Source organism: Lepus europaeus, chromosome 16, assembly GCF_033115175.1.
Source record: "Lepus europaeus isolate LE1 chromosome 16, mLepTim1.pri, whole genome shotgun sequence".
NCBI classification, from domain to species: domain Eukaryota; kingdom Metazoa; phylum Chordata; class Mammalia; order Lagomorpha; family Leporidae; genus Lepus; species Lepus europaeus.
The window spans coordinates 16215079-16230125 of NC_084842.1; the positions used below are offsets into that span (position 1 = coordinate 16215079).

Here is a 15047-nt window from a genome sequence, read left to right on the forward strand (position 1 = left end):
AGACAGCACCTTTCTTGAGTCCTCTAATAGTGACTCTGTCCTTTGTTCTAGACCCTGTCTAGCCCACTTGGGTCTCATTCCTTTGTAATAATAACCTCTACTCTAACATCAATGGCTCTGCTCCCAACCTGTGTGTACTGATGGTCCTCTCCTCCACTTAATTTGCATGATTATTCAGAATTTCTCTACAGACAAACCCCTCTACCTGCAAAAGTTGAGTGGCCTGTCTCCCGGTCTTGGCTGGGATTAGATTTAAATCATGTCCATAAACAATCCTCACAAGGGTCCAGAGACCCCCTCATTTCCTCTCCTCTATGAAATCCTTTCATTACCACTCTTAGGATCATTGGTTGCTATTCTCACCCTGACTTGTATACTATAGTGTCTAAGTGTTTACAGCAGGTGATAATGGAATGAACCAAGGCCTTCAGCAACAAGGCAGTCAACCAGATGCTTCTCCATCTACACATGCCTGTCCCTGCGGAGCCCCAAGATACCCCCAGCGGGCCCCTGTAGACGATGTCCCCAGTCAGCAGGAAGTAGCCAGAGAGACTCATCGCAGCCCCCTTTCCTATCATCAAAAGGATGGGATGGTAGCTTTGGGATCCACATAGAGGGAAGGCCTATACTTCCGGGAATGGAGAATCCCTACCTGTACTTCTGGGGAAGAAAAGTCCTTGTCAAGGTCCCTGCGGGTGCCTAAAGGTCAACCAATGAGATCAGACCAGCCTCAACGTTTAACCCCCATGCCCTGAATCTATAAAAGGAGCACTCCCGATCTCTGACGTGTGACTTCCCCGGCCCCCGCTCTGTTGCTCTGTTGGGACTGATGAACCTCGCCCGGGAGCAGAACCCCAATAAAAGCTTATGAATTAATTGATTCGTCTGCCTGAGAAGATTTGTTATGCACCAGACACCTTGCACTTTGCTGGTTTATTGTTCTCCATGTTGCTTACCACCTATTAATGCAGTTTACTGATAGTTTTCTCTTGTTATCTGTCTCACACTAGAACATGGCTTTGTTAGGACAGGATTTCTTGACTGTTTTATTATGGTATTCCAAACTCAGGGGGAGGGATCATGCTGGCAAAGAGAAAAACTGTGCATAGAATTTTCAGTACTTCAAGGTAATAAGTACATTTTGGGAGGAACTGAAATGAACAAGTTTACATCTGAAGAAGCAGATAGCTTTAGTTATATTTGTGATATGTTATTTTTAAAATTTTTAAACTGTGAAGAGTTTGCTTTTGTTACACATTAATGATGAGACCATAGCTTTTAGACATATTTTTCCTCTGATCTTTATGAATGTTTAATACATTTTATATTATTTTTAAAACAGTTTTCTCAGAAAGAGAATGGCATGTTAGGAAACTATAGTTCTGAACAATTGGATCATAGATGGAGGACAGAGATGGGTGACAAAAGAGGGTGAGAAAAGAGGGACAATGGCAAGGTGTCAGGCAATAATATGACACTGTTCTTGGGTGTCCTGGAACAGTGCTTCTAGAACCTCAATGCACATAGGAAACACTGCTAGATTTCTATTAAAATTTGTTTTCTGATTTTTTTGTGATCTTGCCTCCAAAAACATGCTCAAATGATGCTAATGTATCTGATCCTGCAACAATAATAAGCAGGGCAAGGAATGTTAAGATTTCTAAGTCAATCGCACCCTGGAATGACCTGGAATAGCCTAGAAATGCTGAAGTCTGAGTCTAGACCCCAAATAATCTGTTTTAGTTGGAATGGGTATATTCTTGCCATTGAGATTTTAAAAAGTGATTCTAATGTGTGGCAAAATTTGAATATTACTGCAGTGGGCCCAGGTCAGGAATCTGCTGGTGCACTACCTCTTCTAACGACCCCCTCATGATGCTGGCAGCTTGCAGTTTTCTGATTAGCAGTTTCATTGGGATGTACTAATTGGTGCTAATGCTCAGACCATGCTATGAGCTAGAGATTAATAACCAAGGCAGACAAAGGTCAAACGCCTGACAGGACTGCTCTTTTCTTAATGAAGCCTGACTGGTGCATTGCTTCAAAATCCTGCATCCCTGTGACATACAATGTACAAGTGCAGAAAATATGTGTCTACTTCTGAGGAGGACACTGTCAGAGATACTGCTAAGTTGCCAGAGTTCTTGCTTCACTATCAAATAATTTACTTAATCATTTAATTCATTTATTATTTTTCAAAATTTATTAGTGGTCTGATATGCAGAAGACTCATAACTTAATAATGGGGAATACTCACTTTTTCCACCCCCAGTGGGGACAATGATCTATCAATTATGACAGAGAGTTAACAACTGATATTGCAATTGTGTTTTATTTATAATGTGGTAATTGCAACACAAGGGGACTTCAAAAAGGCAATGGGAAAATTGAATTAAAAGATAACTTCATTTTTGCGCAAACACTTTTGAAACAGATGCATATTTTTCGTAATACACATTTCCCATGAACTTTTTAAAAAGTCTACAAATGCATATTCTGGGTACTGAGAGTCAGGGCAATATGAGTTTGAGGATAAAGGCCTTGCTTAAGAAGTAGCAAATGCCCAAAACAGCACTCCTGCCTCAGAATCAACCCTTGGGACATTCAGATCTGGCTAAAAGGTCCATGAGAGTCTCACAGGCATGGAAAGCCATGACACGGTGGCAAAAAACAATCTAAATGAAAGTCCCTGGTGAACAAGACCCCAGCAGAAGGAACAGGCCATCAAGGAGAGAGGCGCCTTTCTCTGAAGGGAGGAAGGAACCTCCACTGTGACACGGCCTTGACTAAACAAGTTCAGAGTCGGTGAACTCAAGGGACTTCCATAGCCTAGACAGCTCATAGCAAGAGTCTCGGGTGATTGCTGACGTCATAAGAGTGCCAATTGTTAAATCAACAACGGGAGTCACTGGGTACATGCTCCCCATGTAGGATCTCTGTCCTTAATGTGTTTTACCATGAAACTTAAAAACACTACTAGTGGAACAATACCCTATACCTTGTGCAGTTGTGTGAATGCAGCCTGTTGAAATCCTTGCTTAGTATATACTAAGTTGATCTTCAGTATATGAAGGTAATTAAAAATGAAACTCGATAAAGGGCGGGATGGGAGAGGGAGAGGGGAGGGCCACGGGAGGGAGGGAGGTTGGGGGGGAAGCCACAACAATACAAAAGTTGCACTTTGTAAATTCACATTTATGAAATAAAAAAAAAAAGAAGTAAAAGGTAAGCTGAGAGCTCATGGTGGGAAGTAGGTCGGGAGAATCAGTGGTTAGGGAGAAGCAGAGGTAAGCTGCAGTGGAACCTTGAATATTACTTTATTTTTCAGAGGAATTTTCTGTGGCCGAAACAATTTCCTCTACTTCTTCCTCAAGTAATTGTACATAAAATCTTTAGTAACTGTGTAAGCCTAAATGTTTCATTGTCTTATTTTTCAGTCCAAAAATAAAAAATCCAATCCCTCCCATCTAACAGTTAATCCTCAAGACAGCAGAATGAAAAGCAACAGCAAAAGAGAAACAGAAGAGGGTCACAGTCTGAATTATGTTCTGTTTGTCTGCAGTGTGCTATTTGGAAAAAACTTTGAGTGGAACAAAGGAAGTGAAGGCTAGGGAACAATCTAGAGGTTGTGAGTTCAGCTTGCAGGCAGATGCAGTAGATTCAGTGAAAAATGGTGCTATCCTACACTACGAGGTTTGAGAGCAGAGTAAGCAGCAGCAGCCAGGTTGAAACACGCAATTTTAGTCCTTGTGACTAAATGATCAGGTGATAACAGCAATTAATGCATCGGGAAATAAGCTCTAGCTTAGGTTATCCCACTTAATTTTTACATCACTTCCAAAGATGGGTGCCACTGTTCTTTGTGTTAAAAATAAAGAACCTGGCCGGCGCTGCAGTTCACTAGGCTAATCCACTGCCTGTGGTGCCGGCACCCCGGGGTTCTAGTTCCGGTTGGGGTACCGGATTCTGTCCTGGTTGCTCCTCTTCCAGTCCAGCTCTGTGCTGTGGCCCAGGAGTGCAGTGGAGGATGGCCCAGGTCATTGCGCCCTGCACCTGCATGGGAGACCAGGAGGAAGCACCTGATTCCTGGCTTTGGATCAGCACAGCGCTGGCCGTAGCGGCCATTTGGGGGGTGAACCAACAGAAGGAAGACCTTTCTCTCTCTGTCTCTCTCTCACTGTCTAACTCTGCCTGTCAAAAAAAATTAAATTAAATTAAATTAAAAAAAAAGACCTGATACAATTCAAGTTTGGGGAGATATTCATTATTATTATTTTTTTTTTTTTTGTAAAATTTACAGGTTTGAGAAACTCTGTAATATTTACTGTTTGTATTTAGGTTAACTGAAGCTCTGATTTTAAAGAGAGTTATGGCAATCATTAAGGATTGTTCTTTAGGTGACTTTATGGAAACATGATTGGGATACATTAATGAAAATTGAAGAAAGGAATGACAACGTCACAAAACAGTGTGAGAATAGTATGTTAAAGTACAACGAGTGAGTCATATTTAATATTTCTTAGTTATGTTGAGGCTTATAAAGGGTAATTAACTTTGGTCCATTTGAAGCCCTTCAATTCACTCTGAGTGAAGTTTCTTTCTAACCCCTGGTCTTACAGTGCTAACTGTGGAACTATATTTGACATAAAGGAGTGACTGCAAGAGGGGTAATTACATTTACTCCAAGCCTTTTATCTCCAAGTGGTCTCAGAATCGTTTAGTTCTTGGTGTTAGTGGTACAAAACAAAACAGTCTTACAAACATAGCAGAACTTGGCTTAATGACTTGAAACGACACTTACTAGTAGTTCATGCAAGTTTGGTGCATGAAATTCAGCCACAAAAAGGACAAGAAACAGCCTCTGCCAGCCAGAACAAAGGCTAACATTGTGAGATGCCAGTGGCATAATACACAGGCTTCAAATCAGAGTTCTGGTCAGTGCAATATAAAGGAAGTGCTTCATTAGCTATCATAGTGCATACTTCTCAGTCTTGTACCACATGGCAGCATGTAGCAAGGGCATGGACGCAAAGAATGAGCTATTCACTCAGGTTTCATAATCTTGCTCTGTTTCAGCCTCCTGGGTTGACAGCTTTCAAGTTAAGCATGGAAGGCTAAAAAAAAAACAGTCTCACATTCTTCAATGATATAGTTTGTTTTTGGAAAATGCCTATCTAAAATAAGAAGATAAAATAAGTGTAGCCTGTGAGTTCAGTTTTTTTACATCAGCTGTCTTTGCAGAGCATGAGAGAGATTTCTATGATGATTTTGAACACTTTAAGAAAATAATTTCACAGGATTAGTCTCAAATGAAATTATTTGCAATCTCTATGTTATTCAATCCTGTGCAATCAAATGAATATTCATTTCATAGTGAAAGCTTACTTTGCAAGTCAAATGCTTTGCAAAGACACTGAATTGTAGAAAAATTATTCTATGTGGTAGTTTTTAGGAAAATTGCTGTGAGTCCCCATCCTATCACACACAACCCGAGATTCCTGCACCTCAAAGAAAACCAAACTGCATAAATCAAATTCAAATTAATGGCAACATTTCTCAATTCATTTTATATATCTTCTGTGTTTGGAAAGCAATACATTATATTTGGGTTCTCACTTACATTAATTTCATAGACTTCAAAATCAATCTTCAGTAGTATTTCTGAAAGACTCAGGGACCCAACTGCATAAGACTGCATGATGAGCTTCAGAACCTTCTGAATTTGAACTAAAAAAAGAGAGAGAAATTAAATAAGGCACTAACTTATGTGACCAGTGTCAGAAAAACCTGGATATTATGTTGCAATCCCAGAATTTTTAAGATAATTTATATTAATACTTAACATTATTGTTGAATTGTATTGCTGCCTTTAAATATATTGGAGATATTTATTTCTAAGAAAACTGAGTAATGTGTAATCTATATTTGATTTGAACTTTACCAGATACTCAGATGGAGTCTTGGGGAATCATTTGTTTAATGGCAAAAAGTTTAAAAAATTCTGAACTATAAAATTTACTTTTCAATTTTAAAATTCCTGAACTGTGAAAATTACTTACTTTCAAGTGAGTATACTACTTTCATAAAAATAATTTCTTACTTAAAACATGAGATGAACAATCACTGTGTAGGCTGGCTGGTCAAGCTTGCCATAGTATCAGACAATGTCACTTGCAGACCTTCATCTAAAACAAAGGTACTTCTTACTTAACAGGTAGGTCCCTGTATGTAATAATTCTGCTTTCCTCATTTAGCAAAACACTAGCAGTTTTCATACCAAGTGTCTACCACAAGGCAGACTGTTTAATTAGCCTTAAATCTGGCTTTCATAGAAACTACACATTATAGGTTGAACTGCATCCACACTCCTCAGATTCTCATGTTGAAGTCTTAACCTTCAGTACCTAATAATGTGACCTTATTTGGAGACAGGGTTTTTAGAGATAATTGAGAGAAAATGAGGTTATTAAGGTGGGCCTTAATCTAATAAGGCTGGTGTCCTTATGAAAAAAAAAAAAGGTGGGGGGGGGGATTTGAACACAGACACATACACAAACACAGAGAACATCATGTGAACGTGGAGATGTTTGCAGGTCCAGGAAAAGAGATGTGGAACAACCTCTTTCCTCATAGCCCTTGGAAGGAACCACCCTGCCATTGCCTTGATTTTCATGACAATTTTTTTTTTTTTTTTGACAGGCAGAGTGGACAGTGAGAGAGAGATAGAGAGAAAGGTCTTCCTTTTCCATTGGTTCACTCCCCAAGTGGCCGCTGCGGCCGGCGCACTGCGCTGATCCGATGGCAGGAGCCAGGTGCTCCCTCCTGGTCTCCCATGCGGGTGCAGGGCCCAAGCACTTGGGCCATCCTCCACTGCCTTCCCGGGCCACAGCAGAGAGCTGGACTGGAAGAGGGACAACCGGGACAGAATCCGGTGCCCCGACCGGGACTAGAACCCGGTGTGCAAGAAACTGCTCATTTTTTTAAAAAATATGTTGGTTAATATTGAGACATTTTGAATGCCTACACAAGCTTCTTGTTGCTAGTTTACACTGTAACAGTTATATAAAATTAAGTTGTTTATAATTAGCTAGAAAAAAATTAAGAAAAATATCACATATTTAGAAACTTTATAAGTGAAAACCCACTGCACTTTCAGGATTAAATCTTATTTAAGCATAATTTTTAAAAAATCAGAACCTAAGTAATGGTGATTCTGACCATGTTTAAATAGTACAGATGGTGATTTTATTTAAAATATTCGATTGAGGAACTAGTTCTCTATTATCTCTATCTCTATCTCTCTCATCTTTCCAACTACCTACCTGCCTCCAAATGCTTTGTAATAATGGCAGTTAGAGGACAATTTTATGCCATACAGATCATGTAACTTTTTTTCAAGTTTAAAACATTTGTAAACTGTGAGAATTTTTTATGTTTTCCAAATCCATGACAAAGATAAATGTCTAACTTTTAAAATGGTCTTCTAGCTCCACAACTAGTTCACACTGTGTTAGTGGTATTAATCAAAGAAATTAGATAAGACAAAGTAATTAGAGACTTTAGAATTGGAAAGGAAGAGGCTAACTATGTTAACTTCTAGATAGTATTACATATCTGGAAAACCACAGGGAAAAAAAATCGGTGAAAAAACAACTACAGATAGGAGTATTGCGAGGGTTGATAGTGTGCCTGTGAAGGATATAGAACAGGGAATCTGTTTCCTGCTTTTTTGGTGGGGGTTACATAAATCTATGCATGTGTTAAAATTCATAGCACTGTGCAGCAAAAGAAAAAAGTAAATCGCTTTAAAAAATAAAATAATATAAAAGTAAAATAAAAGAAGGCTACAAACAATCCAAGAGCAATTAGGAAAACAAATAAAAAATTTGATATGCTATATAAAAACTCAAAACAGTATAAGAAAATAGAATAACTGGGAAAAGGAAGTTGCATCTCTCCACTTCCTTTTACTCTTCATGCTATTCTATTTTTTTCTCTCACTTGAAACAGCCGATTTAAAAAAAAAATAGTCTAAGACATAATGCTGGTTCATAGTTCTCTTAGAAATTTCTAAATAATATATATATATGTAATACATATAATATTCAATATATAGAAATATGACAGCACTACTTATGGAATAGTCTGAGCTCTTTTCACATGCACATTACTGACAATTCTCAAATACATAGAAAGGAGTAAGTAAATATTATCTCTATTGCACAAATGAAAAACAAATAAGAACGTATGGATTTTGAGTAAAGTCATCTTTAAACTTATTCTGTGACAGAGTTGAAAGTAAAGACCACATGATTTATTTAAAGAGCAATCATTTCTATGTTTAAAATCTAACTTTGAACTCTCTTCAAGGATTTTATTTGATAGTAGTTGATACTGTTAAGTTTACTTCCTTAGGTAACACACTTATTAAAATGTTATACTGTTCACTGGATCATGTTATTTGATTATATAATTATAAAATTAATTAGTAATAATTATATAATTATAAAAATATAATTCCCATTCACTATATACATGCTTCTAAAAGAGACTTATTTTTTTAAATTAAGACAATTTGCAATACTATTTTTTTAAAAAAAGCAAGCCAGATATTCAGCTTATTGAAAAATATTTATATATTTATTTAAATACAGCTCCTTTATTCACAATTATGGGAGAAATGTATGTTATAATGAATTGTATGCAAACGTCAATGTGAAGATATTTAGAAAACGAGGGAAAGTTTTGAAAGTGACAATATTGAGTACCATCGTAAAATACTCAGAACTACCCACAAATTATCTGCTACCTCATTGTAAAGATTAAAATCACAAGTAAATCAAATGACAAATATGGCAAGTGTGATGAAATATAATTTGAGTTGAATAAATAAATGGAGTTGAAATTCCTTTATCTTCAGTAGGAATCTGGCTCACATTTAATGGATGCTTTTTGAACATTTCAGCATTTTGACTCTGCCAACATGAATATTGGGGAATTATATTAAATATGTCTGGATAGACCAGAATAATGTCACATCCATATCTCTCTCTCACACACACACACAGGAAAGGGAGGATGAGAATTGAGAATGGAGCCCATTCTCTTGAAATTACCTCAGATACTGACTATATTCTCGACTCAGGTCTGTGAAGTAATGCTATAACTAGTACTGAAACAGTATTTTTATACTTTGTGTTTCTGTGTGGGTGCAAACTGATGAAATCCTTACTTAGTACATAATGAATCGATCTTCCGTATATAAAGATAATTGAAAATTAAAAAAAACAAACTTGGTTTTAAATTGGAAATTGCATAGAAAATTAATCAATTTTTCATGTAGGATCTCTGTCCTTAATGTGCTGTTATTTAATGCTATAACTAGTACTCCAACAGTATTTTTCACTTTGTGTTACTATGTGGAGGCAAACTGTTGAAATCTTTACTAAACTGATCTTCTGTATATAAAGAGAACTGAAAATGAATCTTGATCTGAATGGAAGGGGAGAGGGAGCAGGAAAGGGGAGTGTTGTGGGTGGGAGGGAAGTTACGGGGGGGCGGGGAGCCATTGTAATCCATAAGCTGTACTTTGGAAATTTATATTCATTAAATAAAAGTTTAAAAAAAAAGACCTAGAAAAAGTTCACCTCTAGAAGTAATAGTTCATCATTTCATCATTTCTGAGAATTATTGTTAATAAAAATGTACCATGTTTTGAAAAGACTTGCTACAAAAGATGTACGTTAACAGCCTGTCTGTGAGTTCAGGAAGAACCAGTTTACATTTCCTGGAGCTGGTTAGACTTCATGTATAAAACCCACCAGGCCAGGCGTGGGGCAGTACAGCCGAGCCTTGCTTAGACAGGTGTGGCTCTGAGAGATGCCTAGCCGGGCGATGTCATCATTGCGTGAACACCACCTGGTGCCTCCATCCAGTCCTAGGCTTGGCGGGATGTAACATGGCGCGTGTGGCCTGCGTGCACAGCACTCGTGTGAGTTCTCTCAGGGGAGGCGAACTGCACACCTACAGCCCCTGCATGGCTTCCGTCTTCACTGTCAAATACTCACAGCACAGTGGTTGTCAGGCGGCGGCAGGGGCGGGTGGGAGGCCTTCTTTGGCACACGAGTTTTTGCTCGCACATTTCTTGTCAGTGTTCCCCTTTTCGAACTGTGGACGCGTGTAGGCGCGCGTGTCACAGCCCACCCGTGTCCTACCGGTGCACCACACGTGCACCGCCTAGCTACACGCTAAGGCAACCCAGGAAATTGTAGCCTTCTCCCGGAGTCGTTGGCTTTTACTTCAGCCAGCTTCGAGGAAGAGAAGCCGGCGAGCAGAAGAAAGGGCTGATACGCCAGCGCGGGGCCACCGGCGTCGGCGCAGGCGGGGCGGGGCGGGGCGGGGCGGCGCCGCGCGGGGCCGGGAAGGAGAGGGGCGGGGCGCCGCGGCCGCGCACTGCGCATGACCGGCGCGCGCTCCCGGGCTGGCGGGAAAGGCGTTGCCCGGAAGACAGCGGCCCGGCTGCTGGGGCCGTGAGACTCCCAGGCCTTGGGGGCGGGGGCGTTTCAGCCCTCCACCACGTCGTGACCCCCGCCTGGACCAGCACGAAGTACATGCAGAGCTGAGTCTGTCGCAGTGTGGTGGTGGTCTGCCATGCCGCCCAGCCTTTCAGAAGAACAAGAAGCGGCCCAGACGGCCAGGGCTGCCACGGCACACGTCTCTGAGGAGACTTTGAAGTCCTTGACCGATGAGGTACGGAGTTCCCTTTCTTTCAGCTCCTCTGACGGAGAGCAGCCCAGGCCCAGTGCCTCAGGGAGCGAACGAGGGAGTAGGAAGCCTACTCCAAGGTTGGAAGAACAAGATAAGCGATCTGAGATTTGGGGCTTCAAGCACAGTGAAAATGGGCTGTGTGAAAAGTGGATCAGCCACCTCCAGGGCAAAGGACTTAACCCTGGACGGGACCAACCAGACGCCCGACTTAAGACAGAAGACGCTTGGGTGCCCGAAGAAGAACTGAATACCCTTCAGACTTTTTGCAGCGTGAAGATAAACTTGATCCACCATCGAGTGTCTTCCAAGGAGAAGAAGAGCCGCAGACGTAAAAGGCTGCGGGTTCCACTGGATGGAGAGGCCTCACATTGCCCTGTCCCTGCTGAACTTTTAAACAGAATCTATTTTAAAAATATGAGGATGGCAGTAGAACAGGTGGCAGCAGCTAAGGAACACATTTCTTCTCAATGTCCAGACTGTAATCGGAAAAGGGCAGAGCTGGCCCAGGCGGCCTTCCTGAGACAAAAGAAGACGTTACTGGAGTCACTGCTACTCCAAGAGAAAATAGATGAACATCTTCACACGAAAGACGTTCTCACTCGTATTAGAGAAGCACATCAGGGCCTTCCCAGGCTCTCAGATGACCCAAAAATAATCTGGAGAAGACTGAATGAGAAAAGTCAGATCGGATGTTGTGGTATTGAAAGGTCAGATACAAAGCAGAAGCTGTAGCTAGATGGGAACAGCACTTGTCATTCATCTTTGCAACTTCTCAAGCCACTTACTTTAACCAAACAGGGCATGAAGATCATTACCAACAATGAATAATAGGGGTAGATGTTCTTGTTGTGCATTTGGGTAATTACTGTCATTTTTACAAGCCCTTTGGAAACTAAGATATTAATACGCTTCTTTCTCAGATTTAAGGACTAAGAACTTTGCAACTAGTACATTTTTCAGATTATGGAAAACCATATTGGAGTAGTTGCAAAACTTTTACATCAATGCAGGAGAGAGATGCTAATATTTTGAAGTAGAATGGTGATAGCACACAGAGAAAGAAGTACACAGATGCTAAGAGTTACTTAAGAAGCAATAATTGACTATTTGGTTATGAAATGGCCATGGGGATTTAATAAAAGGTAAATGGTAAAAATGTCACTAAGATTTTAATTTGTGTGCTTGAGTGAATGATACTTAATTTCACTAAGATGGAAACTCTGGAGAAGGGCCATGTTTCATAGAAATGATCAAGAATGATTATTTGGACATGGGCAGTTTGAGGTTTATCTGAGACACTAATTGATGAGCGTTTGGAGAAACACTTGGTTATTTGTACTTGTAGTCTAGACGAAACATCTAGAGATTTGAAATAAAGGGGGCGGGTGGGGAAATCATTGCCATATAGATGGAAATTGAAGTAACAGATGTCATAAGCTCTTCTGGAAGAGAGTAGAGTGAGGATGGGAGCAGGATTGGAACCAACCCCTGAGAAAGGTCAACAGTTACTGACTGAGTAGAGGACAATAAGCCCATGTAAATGGTTGAGAAAATATTGTCACAAGAGAATAAAGAAAATCAGGAATTTATAGTGTCAAGGAAAGAGTACTTCAAGAAGGATGGCTTTTCTGAGCATGAGTAAGCATGCCAGTGCAAGATGATTTAGTCACCTGTTTGGCATTGTTGACCTTAGCAATAGCCACAGAGAACTTAGAAAAATTGTTCAGACAAAGTAGGTTGAGGAATAAATGTAAGATAAAGAAGTAAAGAAGGTGAATATATACTACTTGAGAAGTTTAGAGGGAAAGAGGGATGATGTTGGAGGCAGATGTAGAATTGAGGGAAGAATGCTTGGAAAAACTACCTAAAAAGCTATTTTAGTTATGAGGATTTCTTGAAAATTCTGTGTTCACTCTAATTTCCATTCTCAGGAAGCAGTATTCTCTGGGGAATACTATGATATTTTGAAAATACATTTATGGGACTAAAATATTAGCATTCTGAGAAATCATATTTCTTATTTATTTTCCCTATGAATATATAAAGTCCTAATGTCATTACTTGGAGTTCATTTTTCCACATGTTTAACACCTAAACTATTTCAGGGAAAGACAAATTTGTTTGCAAAATCAACATAAAAGAGTCTTTGTATCAGATTCCATCAGACTTTCTTTTATGTATAAAGATACACTTTTCCCTGTATAATTTAAGCTTATTTCCTCTTAGTAGGTCATTTCTAAATAAAATGGAAAAGTCATTACCATGCTCATAGTAACTTTTTATTTGAAATCCACATTATGTCATGCTTTATCTTTGGCATCTCAATATATTCACATTTCACACAATCAAAATTCTGAATAATTTTCCAGTTAGAATTACCCAATTAAAGGTCATGCTTTACCCTTTCTTGGTCAACCAAGCTAGAAATCATAGTCATCTTTTGTTCCTCCTTTTTATTTTAACTCAACTGCAACCTATTTTTAAATAAGGCTACTAGATTGCTTTTCTTCAGTATTTTTTTTTTTTTTTTTTTGACAGGCAGAGTGGACAGTGAGAGAGAGAGAGACAGAGAGAAAGGTCTTCCTTTACCGTTGGTTCACCCTCCAATGGCCGCTGCGGCTGGTGTGCTGCGGCCGGCACACCGCGCTGATCCGAAGCCAGGAGCCAGATGCTTTCCCTGGTCTCCCATGGGGTGCAGGGCCAAGCACTTGGGCCATCCTCCACTGCACTCCCAGGCCACAGCAGAGAGCTGGCCTGAAAGAGGGGCAACGGGGAGAGAATCCGGCGCCCAGACCGGGACTAGAACCCCGGGGTGCCGGCGCTGCAAGGGGGAGGATTAGCCTATTAAGCTGCGGTGCTGGCCTCAGTATTTCCTGTCCAAGATTTTTTCATCTCGTTATGACCCTGTCATCATTTTTGCCTTTACACTCTTACTTCCTCTCCTCTTCAGTCCATTCTCCGTGCAGCTGTCAGAATTATTTTTCTAACATACAAACCTATTCAAATTAAGTCTGCTGATTTAAAACAACTCTAAATGGTTTAATCTCTGCTGCAGAAATAGCACTTGATAGATTGAATTAATTAATGACATATAAAAGTTCTTTAACATCTGGCCCTAACATCTTTTAAATTCTTCTGTTATCCTTAAGTCTATATGAAGCTTCTCTACAGGACCTGGAATTGCCTAAGCTCTCTTATTCCTTGTGCCACTGTAATTGCATGTGTATATTGGTTTGTCTCAAATTCTCTTAGCCGCTTTTTTCAACTGATATACACTTCTTTTTACATTTTAAAAATTTTATTGTCATCAGTAGGTGATATTTACATAATTGTAAAATCAGAAAGATTCTAAAAGGTTTGTTTACAAAATCTCCCTTTCTTACTCTGTTACCATCCAAACTCATTCTACACTATTTTGCCATACCCCTCTTAACTCTTTACTTGCTGGATCATGGGATAGTCAGGCATCCTGGGATAAAAACAGCAGAGGGAATTCAGAGAATTAGGGAATGATCATTTACTAATCAGGACAGAAATATTTATATTTTTGCCAGTACGACTTTATCTGTGTGTTACCTATAAATAACAACTGAAATTAATATCTTTCATATTATTCCAGTGAATATACAAACACTGAAGATAGTTTACCATGTATTCTCTTTTGTACCTTGCTCTTTTGTTTGCATTGTGGTAAAACATACATAAGAAAATTTCCATTTCAACTATTGCTAATAGTACCATTTAGTGACATTACATTCAGAATGTTGTGCAACCTCAACACTATTTCCATACTTTTTCACCATTCAAACAAACTCTGCGTCAATTAAGCAATAACTCCCCAAATTTTCCTATTCTAGTTGCTGGTAACCTCTAATGTACTTTTTGTTGCTATGAGTTTTCCTATTCCAGGTGTTTCATATAAGTGGAATTTCGCAGTAATTTGTCCTTTTGTATTTAGATTATTTTGCTACATAGTGTTTTCAAGGTTTACTTATACTGTAGCATGTATCAGAACGTTGTTTTATGGCTGAATTATATTCTGCTACATGAATGTATTTCAAAAAGTCCATGGAAAATGCATATCACCTTTCAGTTCTGTGTTTCCATGAACTTTTTGAGGTAACTCTGTATTACATGTAGGTTTATCCATTCATTTTACTGGAACTCAAGTTGCCTCCACTTGTTGGGTATCACATTATTAATAATAATGTTGGTGCTGCTATGAACACTGGTTACAAATATCTATTTGAGAACTTGTTTTGAATTGTTTTGCATCTGTA

At 39.4% G+C, this 15047-nt stretch overlaps 1 protein-coding gene across 1 annotated transcript; it reads left to right on the top strand.

Annotated features, from left to right (window-relative positions):
- The first annotated feature begins 10491 nt into the window (after positions 1-10491).
- On the top strand, positions 10492-12839 carry C16H8orf48 (chromosome 16 C8orf48 homolog). The gene is given in 1 exon segment (XM_062213011.1): positions 10492-12839. A coding segment is annotated over 1 exon segment (945 nt). The 5' UTR covers positions 10492-10650; the 3' UTR covers positions 11596-12839.
- Positions 12840-15047: the final 2208 nt, after the last annotated feature.